A 16,511-nucleotide genomic window follows, 5' to 3' on the forward strand; every position below is an offset into this window, starting at 1 on the left:
AATGATAAATAAGTAGAATTATACCATGGTCTAGGTTGAAAAGGGTGTCGTTTAAAAAGTGATATACTACACCTATGAAGTAGATCTGGTAAAAAAAAGTTTAATCGCCGTTCCATATCAATGCTTATGAATGGTAACTATAACAACGATAGTAGGACGACGGTTGAGCCTGGAGGCAGGCTTCGCAACAATGGAATCAACTGTAAACAGCTGAAAAAACTAACGATTTTAGCTCTAAAACTCATTTAGTAATAATTGATTTCATATTTATTTATTTCGTAAGTGACCATGGTATAAACGGGATAATGCCCTTCGATGCGTCTATTATCAGAAATAAATGGACTTTGCCGCTTCGCGTCAGACGGTTCACGCCTCCGCGTCGTCCATTTATTTCTGATAATGGACACCTCGTCGGGCATTATCCGTTACACAAGATTTTTGCTGCACCCAGTGTGAATTTGCAGCTTGTTAAACCTACAGTAAATTTCCAGGCAGACAAAATGAAGCCAACTCAAATTGAACTTACCGATAGAAGTGCACATCCCTCAGGTGTAGGCCTATTGTGGTCCGAGCAACCAGATATTTCTGTCTGCAACTGCTGTCATTATCAGAAACTTTCCTTTGACGCTATCAATTAGTAGGCCTAAAGGGGACAGACAGGGTAATTGGATTTAGGTCATTGCTACGCATCTGCTAAAATGTACAAACATTGTCAAACATTGACATAGTAAACATTGTCATAGTTATCTTGCCAACCCACAAATAATGCAAATAATAGTAACCATGACAACATTTACTTTTTGCTTTTATTTACAAAGTCTGGTATAATACAGCCGTGTACCATGTATGCAATAAGTCAAGTATCCGTAGCTTAATCCAAGTAGGCAGTCGTTTTATTTGTCGTCTTCCAGAAATGCTTAACCAACATGGACGCGCGAGGTGCATGAGCTGTCATCTTCCAATCAGCATGTAAAAACTGATGCCGGAAGTGCCAGAATCAACCATGTAACGGCATGTTTTCAAAAATGTCGGTGGCCAAATGCTAACAGGCTGAAGCTAACCCTCCAAATCCTGACCACCTGGTTTTCCCCCACAGTCCCCGTGAGTGTGGACCCAAACAGCGCCTCCTGTAGTCTCGCGGTCTCTGGCGCCCTCACCTCCATCTGCTGCAGTGGCACCAGTCCTGCTCCACAGCACCCCCTGCTGTCCCCCGCAGACGCTGAGCGCTTCCACCCTTATGCTGCCGCCCTGGGCTCTGAGGGTGTGACCTCTGGGCTCCACCAATGGGACGTGGAGGTGGGCGACAGCGCCAACTGGACACTGGGCGTGGCCTACGCGTCTGTCAAGCGGCGCGAGGAGTTCGAGGCGTGCCCGGAGGCGGGCCTGTGGACGGTCGGCCTACGGGACGGCGTCTACATGGCGATGATGTCGCCGTGCGAGGTCCTGTCGCTGGACGAGGATTGCCGGCGGCCGCGGGTGGTCAGAGTGCGCGTGGACTGCGACGCTGGGCAGGTGTGTTTCAGTGACGCTGAGCGGGACACACACCTGTTCACGTTCACGCACACCTTCACCAAGCCGCTCTACCCGTACTTTGAGACCATCTGTAAGGAGCGCCACCTGGTGGTGAGGCCGCAGAGAATCCACGTGCTAGTGGAGGAACTTCAGCCGCCAGATCAGGACCAGCCAGCAGAGACCCCGTCTGAGGAAAAGCCCAGTTCCTGATTTGTACTAGTCATAAATGTGCCCTTTGTGTGTTGATTTTGATTTGTTTATGTGTTCAGTTTTTGGCCTTCTGAGTTCCTGAGTCATGTATGATAAACGTTGCCTTTGTGTGTTTGTCATGTGGATTTGTTAAAGGAGTCATGCCACTTTTTCAAACCATTTTTTCGTGTTGTCTTTGAAATAAAGAAATCGGTCTGAAACTAGGGAAATGCAGGTTTTTTTAAACTGTCCCCTTCCCTGCTTGCAATGGTTATAAATGTTCCCCAATTACAGGGTCATATAGGGTACAATACTGCTTTTGCTTTTGTGAGTTGATCTGAAAACATTGACTTGATGAGTTGATTTGAATTTCATGTGTGTGGCCACTTTGTGTGTGGCAGACCTTCTAACTATATAGGATCAATATTGCCTTTTTTTGTCTGTATTTGGATTTATGAACATTCATTTTCCTTCTTTCTGTTTGTGTGGGCGTTTTCTGAACAAATGTGGTATACTTTCTAATATACACATTATAAACGTTTACTATGTGTGTTTACACTTTGTAACATGCATGTCCTTTCAGGGATCAATTAACTTAAAGGTGCAGTTAGTGATTTTACACAATTTCGAGCCAATACATTTTTTTGGTCACATTCAGAAAGAAACAAATTAACTCCTCAATCAAATGTCTTAAGGACAGGTGAGAGGAGAGCCATGGTATCGATTGTAGCCATCTTCTTGAACACAACTGCGCGCCTGATAAGGTGAGTGCATGACGCCAATGGATGTATGAAGCACCTATTAAGGATTCCTAGCAGACGCGAGAATTCTATTTTTTGACTCCCAAGATGGCGGCGTCAGAGCCATATATATCTATACGGCTCTGGGCAGCGTTCTGGTTGTTATGGGAACAATAAGGAATAGTGACATAGGCCGGAATCCTCAATACCTAAAGATGTGGTCAGAGCCCAGCATTGTGCAGATGTGAAGATGTGTGCACACAGCTTACATCCAACCTGAAGACAATCAGAGTGAAACAGGAACTAAACTGTGACTAAACTGAATGTGAATGAGACAATGGAGATCATCCCATAAGAATGCTCAATATTGGCAAAACCATTATCATGACACCAACAACTTGAGGGAAGCTACTGCATAAACAAATATTTTCTCTAAGTCAGCAGGGGGGTATTCCAAGTACGTGGTTTAGTGACAAACCTGGGTAAGTTAACTCAGAGTAAGTGGTAAACCTCCTACAATAAGAACCATATGGTGCTGTTTTGTTAGGAGAATGAAGCCATACAGCGCTTCTATTAGGAGGTTTACCCCTTACTCTGAGTCAACTTACCCAGGTTTGTCACTAAACCACATACTTGGAATACCCCCCAGGTCTTTTGCATGGTAGAAACAACACACAGAAAATAAATAAGCTCACACCAACACAGCGCTCAATGGTTTCCTTGTTTTGTCATTTATTCCAATTCCTCAATGGAGTACAAACAGATCAACCTCTGATCAACGGAGTCTCAGTTCAAGGGTTAGGTGCTTTAGAGTCCGCCCGCCAGATCAGGCAGAAATGATTCACTACTTTGTCAGTATTTACAGTCAGGCACTTATGGGTTTGTCATAGCGTGTTAAAGGCATAGTTGTATATTCTTTTGTTCAAAGTGTGTAGTGTTTTTTTTTTTCTTACTCGGACCGGAGTGTGGTTCAAAGACGTCATGATTGGTTCATCCAGCAGCATCAAATGACATGGGTGGAGCTTATTGTGATGAGATACATTATGTGTGTTTTACTTTTGCTTTTTGAAATCACATCTTTCTCTAGCTCTCTCATACACGTATAAACACATGCATTATCTCGATATACACACACACACACACACACCAAATCAACCATTAATACAGTAACATCTTAGTCAGCATAGATCAGCTTGAGGTTTACATCCAATTCAGTCCTGCCCTATCTGTGATTAAGTCTTTCCCTTCAAACTCACAGACCACTAGACAATCTTTCACCTTTGACCTACAGATACAGCATATCAATATGAGTGTTTTTGCTTAAACACATTAGTAGTCAGACACCTAGGGCATAGACTTCTGAAGTTTGACTACAAAAGAGCTGCCATCTTTGAGATCCAGTATCTGGCTAATTTTCCTATTGGAAAATAACATGGGTATTTTGAATTATCGCACCTGTTAAACTCTCGTCGGGACGAAAAAGTCTGAAATGCAGACGTTTTCCTGAACACACATTTTTGTCCTCTACCTTCAAGTTGATATTGTGATCAGCTGGTATGTGAAAGCGGCACACTAATTGCAGCTCTGGGGTAGCAAATCCAACTGTGGCGCCTTCACATACCAGAGATCACAAAAAACCATGATAATGACACCAACAAAGTATCTCCTTGAAGGCAGAGGACAAAAGTGTTTAGAGCAAAACGTGTGCATTTCCAATTTTGTTGTCCCCGCAAGAGTTTAACAGGTGTGAATTTCAAATCCCCATGTTATTTTTCCATAGGAAAAATCTCAAGATACCGGGATCTCCATATATGGACAATGGTAGCAATGGTAGATGGTAGCATTTTTTGTAGGCGAGGTCTATAGCGTTTGCCGTCATGTCACCCACAGTGGCAGACGCTCCTGTTGCTAAGTAGCATGCTAACCAGTGAGTAACAATGAGCTAAGCTAACAATAGAAGAGCAGTCCAGATAGCTTTTAGAAGATAGAATGCAGTTGGGAATGGAGTTTCACTTTGGCTTTCACCTCAGTTTTTTTTCCAGTGTTTTTGTTTGCTTGTTTGTTTGTTCATTAATCTGACTCAGCATAAAATGGTCAGATGTATCTTATGATAATCTTAAATAAACACCAGGATCATTGACAGCTAATCACAGTTACCTCTGAAGTGCCTAGTGTTTGTTGAGTTTCAGTGCCAATGGAAAGCTAACAAAAATAAAATATTAAAAAAGTCAAATAACAATGACACGGCATTAATTAAAATAAAGTAAAACAACTACACGGCACTAATAGAGTAATAATAGAATAATAAAATAAAGAAACTGAAATAGCAGTGACACAGCACTACTTCATGAACATCTCGTCCAATGGCTACATCTGACTAACTCACCTACCAACACACATCCTCCTATGTGTATTATCCGCCCAGATAGCAGCTAACTCTCAGCTCACAGACCCGCCGGATCAGGGTTAGATCAGACTCGGAGTCAGCCGTTATCCGGGCTGCACGGTTCAACAGACAAAAAAAAAATGTCTTCACAGTATGGATTCCCAGAGACCTGAGAACAGCGCTTCCTTAACAGCCGGTGGGGCTTTTGGTGGAGCCGTCTACTTTGCGGTGGCAGACGGGGGCGGGGGGATGCGGGGGCTGGTGATTGGTGAGCAGACTGTGCTGGTGATATACATCCACCCCACACCCCCACCTCCATAATGCCTCCACTACACACAAACACAATCACACAGAACACCCTAGATAGCAAAAACAGCCCTGCCACACAGACAGGAATAAGCAGACACTCTTGTCTCTCTCTCTCTCTCTGTGTGTGCGTGTTTTAGAGTTTATCTACCAGTCTGTCCAACTGATAGTCTTCATCCAGCTATTCTAGTCAGTTTACTTGTCAACATGTCCGTCTACCTCTTCATATGTATGTATTTATGATGAGATTTGTCAGTCAAGCCATCCTGACCTGTGGATTTGTGTCGGCTAACCCATCGCTGCATACCTCAGTTCATCAGTAACATTATGCTGGTCTATGCATCAGTTTAGGTGTCAGTCTTGCGGCTATCCATCCATCCATCCATTCATTCATTAGTTCATCCATATTTCTAACTAGCCCTTCATTCACACATCTATAAATCTAACCATCTCTCTACATTCATTCATTTATCCATCCATCTTTCTGCCCATCCATCCGTTAATTAATTCATCCATATCTCCATCTGGCCCTTCATTCACACATCTATATATCAAACCATCTCTCTCCATCCATCCATCTATACATCCATCCATTCATGCCCTAGTATAAGTGGGATTGGTTATCAGTCAGTCAGTTTGTCTGCCTCTGCATACACATTACAATCTGTGTGTCATCAACACGGCTATCTGTCTACCTAACTAGTTTGCTACGCGACTGTAAACCCCAGAGGGTCGCAGACAGCCTCAGATGCACACTCGTCCTTCCGTGATGGCGCTATAAAGGTCCTCAGTCAGAGCCTCGTAGCGCCCTGCCCGACTGTTCAGGAAGTAGATCCGGTCGGCGGAGTGCCTTGGGTCGTATCCTTCCCTCTGAAGCCGTGTCTTCTGGATCTTAAAGGTTCCTGAGAAAGAGACAAGGAAGGAAACAAAGAAGGAAGGAAGAATGAAATCAGAGAAAAAGAGGCAGACAGAGAGAGAGAGAGAGAGAGATTGTCACTGTGTCAATTACTTGGTTTTCTGATTGCACTGTGACATTAAGGACAAGAGAAAAGCGGCCCTGTCAGACCCTTGGCCATTCAAAAAGACAAAACAGTTTTTTAGACATCAATTACATGAAACACGAAAAGTTGAACGTGCATCAGAAAAGTGCCATTGCTATGCAGTCAGGTAGGGCTTGCTAACCTGTGGTGTCCACCTGCGGTGACAGACGCAGGAAGATGGGTCTGGCGTAAGGGGGAAGTGCAGCCTGGACCCCCTTCAGGAACGCCTCACAGTCAAAGCCTCCAGTGGCCTCAGCAATCGTCGCCATGCCGGCCTTCCCCTCCACACCTACAGGGGGCCGCAGAGAGGCGCAGACAGGGAGAAGAAGACTCGGATTAAACAGAGGGGCTGTTTCTCAAAGTCAAGATTGGATCCTTCAAGGCTACCATTTGAAGGATGTTGCATCATCATGTCCCACCGAAGCACTGTTCTAATGTCAAGCATCCATCAAAGTCTACCAAACTCTACCAAGGCCGATGTAATTTGTTTTGCCGAATTTTCGAGGATGCAAACGTGTGCTTGGAACACCCACAATCCTGTGCACACATTTTGGTGGATTTAAAATCTGTACTAAACAAGGCGACTCACTATGTATCTTCGTAAGCATAGTCTTATTTTCACTATGTAAAGTAGCCTCAATGAAATATGGGCTCAGGTAATTTTGACAACTTTTAACTCCTACACCGTAATTGTGTGAGAAAGGCATTTAGGAAGGGTATTTAAACCTTTTCCAATGAGAGCAGTTGTGAGCTAAATAGTGCACTTTTCTCTTTCTCTTCAATTTTGCTTAATAGTTGTTGCTCTGTGGTTTATTCTGGCAAATTAATCAAACATGTAGAATTTTAGAAGAATGACAGTGGTGCATTCATTGTTTTTCAAAAAGAAGTAGGCATGAGCATGACTTTCAATAACGCACCCCTGCAGCTTCCTGCACACTTGCTAGTCTGTTCCATTGTGTTTTTCGAACGCTAAGAAGCCTTGCCTCGTCTTTGAAGGATTTGACTCAGCAGGGCTCAGAACAAGCACGAATCCTGGAGGATCCTTGACTTAGAGAAACAGCCTGAGACTTTCTAATGAGACACAGCACAAAAAAGGATCCTCCATAGAAATTCATGGGGTTAGTTTGTAACGCCAATATGACAGTGGTCCCTATTGACTTGAATGGGAAAATAACTGCCTGTTAACTGCCCAAAGTGCGTTACCAAGATGGCTGCCAAGGGAGGAACTTGTTTATAAGGAATTTGACTTAAACTCCGATCTGGGTCAGTACAATTTCACAATCTGATCCAATCCAAATTGCATTCAGTGCAATCCACTCAACTACACTTGAGTTTAGATGGTTGTAAAAAGGGACGATAAAGGAGGCAAATAGGTGAGTGTTCTATACCTGGCACGGGCACCCCATACACCGCCACGTCTGCCTGGCCCAGGAGACCGCTCAGGGTGCCCTCCACCTCGGTGGTGGAGACGTTCTCGCCCTTCCAGCGGAACGTGTCGCCACTGCGGTCCCGGAAGTACATGTAGCCCAGGTCGTCCATCACTAGCACGTCACCTGCAGGGTGGAGGAGGAGGAGGGGGGAAAGGAGGGAGAGAGAGAGAGAGAGAACAAGAGAGGGAGGGAGAAAGAGAGAGATAGACAAAGAGAACAAGAGATGAAGGGAGAGAGATAGAGAGAGAGAATGAGAGAGAAAGAAAGAAAGAGAGAAAGAGAGAAAGAGATAGAGCAAGAGAGGGAGGGAGAAAGAGAGAGATAGACAAAGAGAACAAAAGAGGAAGGGAGAGAGATAGAGAGAGAGAATGAGAGAGAGAGAAAGAAAGAGAAAGAGATAGAGCAAGAGGAAGATGGATAAAGAGTGTGTGTGAGAGAGAAACCTAGTAAAAGTCTGTAAAAGTGAGAAATACGACGGGAAAAAAAACAGAACATACAGCACTAAAAAGGGAAAGAAAAATAAATGACATGTGTACACGTGTAAATAATAACATGTTACCTGAGAGGTAAGCCGCGTCTCCCTTTTTGAAAACGTTGTGAGCTATCTTCTTATTGGTGGCATCCTGGTTGGCGTAGCCATCGAAGCGACGCAGAGGGTCCTGCTGATTTATCTTCCCCACAAGCAGTCCAGGCTCCCCTTTATAGTAGCACCATGTAAGAATTGGTCTTTAGCCCCTTTAGTGTCATTTTTTTCAATTCATTGGACTGACCGATTTATTTGCCAGACTTAAATATATAGATATACTCTTTTGATCCCGTGAGGGAAATTTGGTCTCTGCATTTATCCCAATCCGTGAATTAGTGAAACATACACAGCACACATAGTGAGGTGAAGCACACACTAACCCGAAGCAGTGAGCTGCCTGCAACAGCGGCGCTCGGGGAGCAGTGAGGGGTTAGGTGCTTTACTCAAGGGCACTTCAGCTGTGGATGTGGGCATGGGAGAGCAGTGCTCAACCACTTCCCCCGCCCACATTTTTCCTACTGGGTCGGGGATCGAACCGGCAACCCTTCGGTTACAAGCCCGAAGCCCTAACCAGTGGGCCACGGCTGCCCCACAAATGGCCCTGTCCATGCCTGAATCAAGGCAGCTTGTCTGAGAATTGTATGCGCTGTATATATAGTTGTATAGTTAAAACACAATCAATAGACAAATAAATAACATAAACAAAAAAACTCTCTTCAGTAACATTTCTTTATTAGCTTTAAAACACCAATGTCTTATCTCACCTGGTCTGCAGGGCTCTACAGATTTCAGTGATCAGGTCTCACCTGGTGTATAGATCTCAGATCTACCCTAGTTATCAGCTCTCGGACCTGACCTCATCTATCGGCAGACCTCACCTTGTCTATAGATTTCAGACCTCACCTTGTCTACAGATCTCATTTCTCACCTGATCTATAGGTCATAGATCTCACCTTGTCTACAGATCTCAGTTATCACCTGATCTATAGGTCATAGATCTCACTTGGTACAAAATGTTTCACTTTGTCTACAGATTTCAGATCTAGCCAGGTTTTCAAGTCTCAGTCTCAAGTCTCAGCTTTCCGTGTCTCACCTGCTCTGTGCGTTGCGTGTCTCACCTGGTCTGTGCGTGTCTCACCTGGTCTGTGCGTGTCTCACCTGGTCTGTGTGTGTCTCACCTGGTCTGTCCGTTGCGGGTCTCACCTGGTCTGTGCATTGCGTGTCTCACCTGGTCTGTGTGTGTCTCACCTGGTCTGTGCGTTGCGTGTCTCACCTGCTTTGTTCGTTGCGTGTCTCTCCTGGTCTGTCTCACCTGATCCGTGTATGTCTCACCTGATCCGTGTATGTCTCACCTGGTCTGTGTGTGTCTCACCTGCTCTGTGTGTGTTTCACCTGCTCTGTGTGTGTTTCACCTGCTCTGTGCGTTGCGTGTCTCACCTGGTCTGCATGATATACACAGTCCCCTGCTGTCCCGAACCAGCTCCATGCTCTCCTCGTTGACCTTCACCAGCTGGATGGGGTACACGCCGGGAAGGATCCTGCTGTTGAAGCCACACGCCCCCACCTACAACATGTCAAGAAATAGTCATAAAAAAAAAGCTTTGTCAGCGTTTCCTTTCGTTCAAGATGATGTCACATCGTCAAATGACTTCAAATGCCTTGTTTTGTCCATACACCAAATATGTTCTGTTTACGGTCATGAAATAGTAACTAGAAAATTAATGTTAAAGAGTTTTATTTCATTAAAAATGACTCAAACCGATTAATCGAATAGTTGACGAAGTTAGTCAAACAGTTGGCGATTAACTAACTCGCCGACTAGCCAATTAACCGATGCTGCACTGAAATGCTCTCATGCGTTTCCCCTCCCACTTGACCCATCCAACCTTTCCGTCCATGTTGGCGATGCTGCAGTTACACTCCGTGGCGCCGTAGAACTCTCCGACCTGCTTGACCCGGAAGCGCTGGGTGAAGGCCTCCCAGACGCTGGGCCGCAGGCCGTTGCCCACGGCCAGACGCACGCGGTGGGATGCCTCCGACGGACGCACTGGCTGGGAGAGGAGGTAGCGACAGATCTCACCAATGTACTGCACCACCTGGGGACAGACAGAGAGACAGACAGAGACAGAGACAGAGAGAGAGAGAGAGAGAGAGAGAGAGAAATAGACAGAAGTACACACAGATAAAATTCCCTGACTTTCTATGTCTGGAATAGACTTTCCAAAATGTCATGATATTCCAGAAATTCCATGACTCGTGGGAACCCTGTAATTATAAACTGCTACAACAAAATTCCCTAATATTCCATGACTTCGCCCCGAATATGACACAATTCCCTGACTTTTCATGATCCTGTAGAAACATATTACATCTGAGAACAGATGTTTGAGATGTATGTGGTAATTGTGAGTAAGAAAAGATGGATTTTTGTTTGTTTTAATCTGTGAACAAAACATACAGAGGATGTATTCCACTTGGGGACTGAGGAAAAAAGTGGTCACGCAGTGCCACCTACTGGACATAAATACATAATATAATAGTGTCAGTGATGATGAGTCCGACCAATCAGTACAGGGAACCTGCTAATTTCCCTGAAAACGGACCATCTTCTATCCAGGCCAGTGATTGGTCACCAAACCCACCACCCTCTTTGATGGGCTTGTATAATTGGCTGACAGACTCACTGTGCAGTTGTACTTGATGCAGTCGTCCCAGAAGCGGCTGGCGGAGAACTTCTTCTTCACCACAACTGTGAGTCCATGCAGCAGGCACTGCCCCACCCCCATGATGTTACCTAGGACACCAATGGTAAGAAGAAGCAATTTCATTGGTCAGCTGGTGCTACAGCCCCACCCCTTGTGATGTTACCTGGGCAACCAAAGATAGATGGAGACCTCATTGGGCAATTTGCATTCCTGATGCAGCAGCCATGATATGTGATACTGCTCTTTTTCTTAAAAAAAGTCTGAAATGTAAATTAAGTGACTCAGATGCAGGATATCGCAACAGGCAGACAGACAGTCCTTTGTGCCTCAAATAAAAAAAGAGAAGCGAAATGCTCGAGAGAGAGAGAGAGAGAGAGAGAGAGAGAGAGAGAGAGAGAGAGAGAGAGAGAGAGAGAGAGAGAGAGAGAGAAGGAGAGAGAGAGAGAGAGAGAGAGAGAGAGAGAGAGAGATAGGGGAAAAGGGAAAAAGAGGAAAGGGTCCTATGAGGGTGAAAAAGGAAGAGTGTTCACTGAGAGCATACAGATAAGGACAAAACAAGCAGTATTAGTGTATTAGTGTGGTGTGTGTGTGTGTGTGTGTGTGCGTGCATGCGTGTGTGTGTGTGTGTATGTGTGTGTGTCTGTGTGTCTCTGTGTCTGTGTGTGTGTGTGTGTGTGTCTGTGTGTGTGTCTGTGTGTGTGTGTGTGTGTGTGTGTGTGTGTATGTGTGTGTGTGTGTCTGTGTGTTCTCCACACACCTGCTGAGTGGTAGAGCGGCAGGCAGTTGTAGATGATGTCATCTGACCGCATGCCGAAAGAGTGGTACCCGAAAGCAGCGATGCGGAAGTACCTGGAAAACACACAGACAGGGAACACTCTAGAATCTTCCTCTTCTCAAGACCACACACACAATTAGAAAGACTCAACAACACCGTCTGGAAACACATTCACCAAGTCCACTTGATCATGCCCTGTAGACTTGAGTCAGTCATTACAAAGGCTGTCCAGGATGCCCATGTCTTGTCCCCAAGCCTTAACTCTTTCCCGACAGCCCATAGAGAAATCAGTACGTACGCACTGATGACGGAAATGAATAAAAGTATCATTTTTCTTCACTGAAATCCCGCGAAAACGTCTTTGTATGTCAATGAGTGTCTAAGCCAATCAAATAAATGGGTTTTCCTTGGATATGTGTTGAATTTTTGCTATTGGTTAGATTTTATATTTTGTGATTGGTTGTCAAGCGCCGATCGCGATATTTCAACATGGCGAGTAATGACAATCGACCGAGGTTCAGTGGTAGTAATGATATACTTTTCATCTGTTTTTAAAATACATACGCCCATGTTGTCTAGTGATATGAAACTGTGTGGTGTGAGAGGGTAGGGGCCAAATCTGTAGTGTAACTCCGTGTGGGAGGTATCTGGGTCATTTTCAGCAACACTGACTCTGTTGGGTCATTTTAACTGTACATCTGTTTTAACAGTCTAAACTGTGTTAACATGATTATTACACATTGACCAAAAAAAAACGTGATTATTAACCAAAATAATATGTATGAGATGAAATTGTAAGATTGCAACTAATTTTGATAATAAAACTATATATTGGTATTTAGGCTCGACTGTATACATAATTTCAAAATTAGTTATTTAAAGTTCCTTTTACCCAATTGCTACCAAACTTGGTATTTATTTAGCCAACAGGTAAATGCAACTTTCTACTATTTCACTTTTTTTATAACATGCTGTGTTGAAGCTGTAGAGCTTCACAAACTCAAAAAATGTGCCCGGAATATGCAAATGTTATGCTAATTTATGCTAATTAGCATATATAAATAATACATAATTGTCATGTCAAACATATATTTGTGTAGCCTAACTATCTGGCTTCAAGAGAAAATGGATGGTTTCTTTGAGATATGCTTAGGTCACCCACAGCAGAATGAAATATCAAAGGAGTCATTTTTGGCCTATTTTGGCCCTGTCGGGATAGAGTTAAAGGCGGGAACCTCAACTGTGGAGTTCAAGTCGGACGAGGCGTTGCAAAGCATTTGATTCAACTCAACTCAGTGGTGCGTTGAACACTTCTTTGCGCAAACGCAGCCGAGAAGGCCATTGTTTGCTTTCTTTCCAAATTTTCAGCCACCAAATGAGAGAAAACTCTCTCAAAAACGCGTTGACCCAACATGTCGCTCAGTCAGGAAACCGTAGCAGAATGGTCCAAAACGTTGCTTCGACTTTGAACTTGCCCCAGACAAAAGGTAATTTGATATCACCACCAATCACATACAGTGCTCTGGAAGCCAACTGTTGATGGGTTGGAATAGTGGTGTAGTCTAGTTGGCTGTAGTGGTTATACTGTGATGTAGTAGTTAGCTGTAGTGGGTATACTATCCTTGTCTATTTTAAGACGTAGACGTAAAATAGACGTATCCTTGTCTATTTTAAGTTGGTATACTGAGATGGTGATGCTTTTTAAGTGAGTATACTGCATAGTCCCGCGTATCATGTAGATTACACCACTGGGTTGAAATAAAGCTCTTTTCAAGGTAAGTGTCAGTTTCAGTTTTTTGAGTGTCAATATTTTTAGCTTTTATTCACAATTTTATTTGGAAGGCACACACGATATGGACAGCTAAAAGATTTATCAGAGACTACCAGAGACTATCTAATGAGACACAGCACTCAAAGAATCTCCCATAGAAATATATGGTGCTAGTTTGTAACACAAACATGGCAGTCGTCTACAACGCTTCCGCCGCCAAAAGTTCACATGTGAATATACAGTATCATGCCAATCATGTGGTATGTTGTGAATACATCGTGCCAATCATGTGTTGTGATCTCGCAGCTGGAGCGAGGTTGGTATCGTGAAGCTTTGCGCACGCGCAGTTCTGCCCGATAAGTGCCAAAAATGCATTGCAATATGGCCGCCGAGTGGAGGGACTTCCCTAAAAGGACTTTGCTACTACCTTTAAATGAACAATATACACATTAACCGTTTCAGTCAAACCAGCCCAACCACATCCGCTCACACACAGCTAATTATAAGGTCTTCTGTATGAGAAGTGACCTACACAAAGACCCACTTCCCTCTTTCCTGAGTGTAGCCAAACCTTTCTGAGGTAAACAGAGAGAACATCTCAGACGTCAGTGCACCATCCTATTGTGGACTACATGGGCGCATGGACATGGTGTCATGTTCGGGCACTAACAGAGGGAGCCCACTGGTGGCCGTGTGCGAGCGTCTCCTGTCGTCAGCTCACCTGCTGTGTACCACGATGGCGGCTTTGGGTAGCCCAGTGGTTCCAGATGTGTAGATATAGAAGAGTCTGTCTGAAAGGTGAATAGAAGGAAAGAAAGAGAGAGAGAGAGAGAGCGAGAGAGAGAGAGAGAGCGAGAGCGAGAGCGAGAGAGAGAGACTTTTAAATAACTCTCCATTTCCAACAACATTTTGATTTCCAACATTTGTAAATCTACTGACATATCACAGGGGAAAAAAAAAAGAAAATGTCTCCTTCACACACCCTTTGTCCCTGAACTGTCTGGCTGCTGTTGGAAGAATGTGAACTCTTACCACCGTTCTAGTTTCCACCAGAGACTTTAAACATGTCTCCTGGCCTCCACTTTTTACTTTATAGGACAGAGGGCAAGAGAGAGAGAGAGAGAGAGAAAGAGAGAGACATACAGAGAGAGAGAGAGACATAATATCTTTATCATGCTCTGGTCTTTTGTTTTCCGCTTAGTTTATTTGGGTTATAGACATACTGGTGCCATCATGCTGGGGTCAGGGAGTCCACCTGCTAAGCCAAAATACCTGTGTTAGCGATAACCATGAACACAACTGAAACTATAACGATATTAAAGGAACATGCCAAAAGACCTGTGTTAACGGTAACCATGAACACAACTGAAACTATACTGATATTAAAGGAACACACCAACTTTTCGAAAAGTTAGCTTATTTACCGTCTTCCCCAGAGATAGATAAGATAAAATGTCTCTTCTGTGTGTGTGTGTGTGTGCGCAATAACCCAGTCTGACACCCCCACCATTAACTTTGCATACAGGAAGCAGAACTCGTAACACCAGTTAACCTATAGCTCCCAAAAAGTCACAAAATAGACTTCCTAACAACGGTTCTGAACTATTCTCATGTTGGCGAAGCACCGCTACCTGGGCTTTTGTCGTTTTAGTTATTATTGGCAGTGCAGTTTTTTATATGTATAAGTATATTTTATGTGTTTTTTCTTACCCTTACTCGTTTAGGACAGTGAAGAGTGAGACAGGAAGTAAGTGGGAGAGGGAGATGGGGTGGGAATCGAGAAATAAAACCAGGTCAGACTCAAACCTGTGTCCCCCTGGGCACTTGGACCCGTTTATGGTATGGCCACAGTGCTCTCCCGGCAGTGTATAAAAAAGGTCGTAGTTAAACATCATACTGAGGAAGATAATAATCAGTAAAAAGTCCTTCTGTGTACGCACACATAGATAAGTCATCTCAACTAGCAAGCTATATCAGCAGGCTATGTCACACACAGACACCCACACATGCGTGCAAACGCTCGCGCACTCACACACATACAGTACACCGTTTAAAATTAGTCTTAACCATGTGTCCAATAGTATGCATCTTCAGCCACCTGTTACAACATCCAGTTGCACAGACACACAAATGGAATGCCAAATATTTTCCTGTTTCCATCAGTGGCCCATATGTGTGTATGTCAGCCTTTCTTTCTTTCTTTCTTTCTTTCTCTCACATGCATGAAAAGCGCCAAAAACACACACACTGCACAGTGTGACTAGTCAGTCCGGTCAGACTGCCTTGTGTTTGTATGTGTGTGTGTGTGGTGTTGTTTTTTTTCCAGTAAGGTCACCCTGCCCTGAATCATCACAGAGTCAGCCTATTGCTGTTGGATTCTTCACTACACACTAGATAGCGCACACACGCACACACGCTCACACACACACAGACACACACCACACAGACACACACCACACAGACACACAACACACAACACACAGACACACACCACACAGACACACACCACACAGACACACAACACACAGACACACAACACACAGACACACAACACACAGACACACACCACACAGACACACAACACACAGACACACACCACACACACACACCACACAGACACACACCACACAGACACACAACACACAGACACACAACACACAGACACACAACACACAGACACACACCACACAGACACACAACACACAGACACACAACACACAGACACACAACACACAGACACACAACACACAGACACACACCACACACACACACCACACAGACACACACCACACAGACACACAACACACAGACACACAACACACAGACACACAACACACAGACACACACCACACAGACACACAACACACAGACACACAACACACAGACACACAACACACAGACACACACCACACAGACACACAACACACAGACACACAACACACAGACACACAACACACAGACACACAACACACAGACACACAACACAGACACACACCACACACACACACACACAACACACAGACACACACACACAACACACACACACACCACACACACACACACCACACACACACACCACACACACACACAGACACACACACACAACACACAGACACACAACACAGACACAC

General features: G+C 44.3%; 1 protein-coding gene across 1 annotated transcript in view; it reads right to left on the minus strand.

Moving 5' to 3' along the window:
• Positions 1-3,151: 3,151 nt before the first annotated feature.
• LOC143125167 (long-chain fatty acid transport protein 1-like) overlaps positions 3,152-16,511 on the minus strand; it is a 28,011-nt gene continuing 14,651 nt past the window's right edge. Inside the window, exons 5-13 of the mRNA XM_076286572.1 lie at positions 14,102-14,171; positions 11,592-11,683; positions 10,814-10,923; positions 10,016-10,225; positions 9,567-9,693; positions 8,163-8,300; positions 7,562-7,726; positions 6,316-6,462; positions 3,152-6,035 (exon numbers count right to left, since the gene is read on the minus strand). Of these exons, the coding sequence (XP_076142687.1) occupies positions 5,878-6,035; positions 6,316-6,462; positions 7,562-7,726; positions 8,163-8,300; positions 9,567-9,693; positions 10,016-10,225; positions 10,814-10,923; positions 11,592-11,683; positions 14,102-14,171 (1,217 nt within the window). The 3' untranslated portion in view covers positions 3,152-5,877. The remainder of the gene's footprint in view (positions 6,036-6,315; positions 6,463-7,561; positions 7,727-8,162; positions 8,301-9,566; positions 9,694-10,015; positions 10,226-10,813; positions 10,924-11,591; positions 11,684-14,101; positions 14,172-16,511) is intronic.

Source organism: Alosa pseudoharengus, unplaced genomic scaffold (genome assembly GCF_046254945.1).
Source record: "Alosa pseudoharengus isolate Yale_2024_CS ecotype anadromous, Long Island Sound unplaced genomic scaffold, YU_APseudo_1.1 YU_APseudo_1.1_scf_1, whole genome shotgun sequence".
NCBI classification, from domain to species: Eukaryota; Metazoa; Chordata; class Actinopteri; order Clupeiformes; family Clupeidae; genus Alosa; species Alosa pseudoharengus.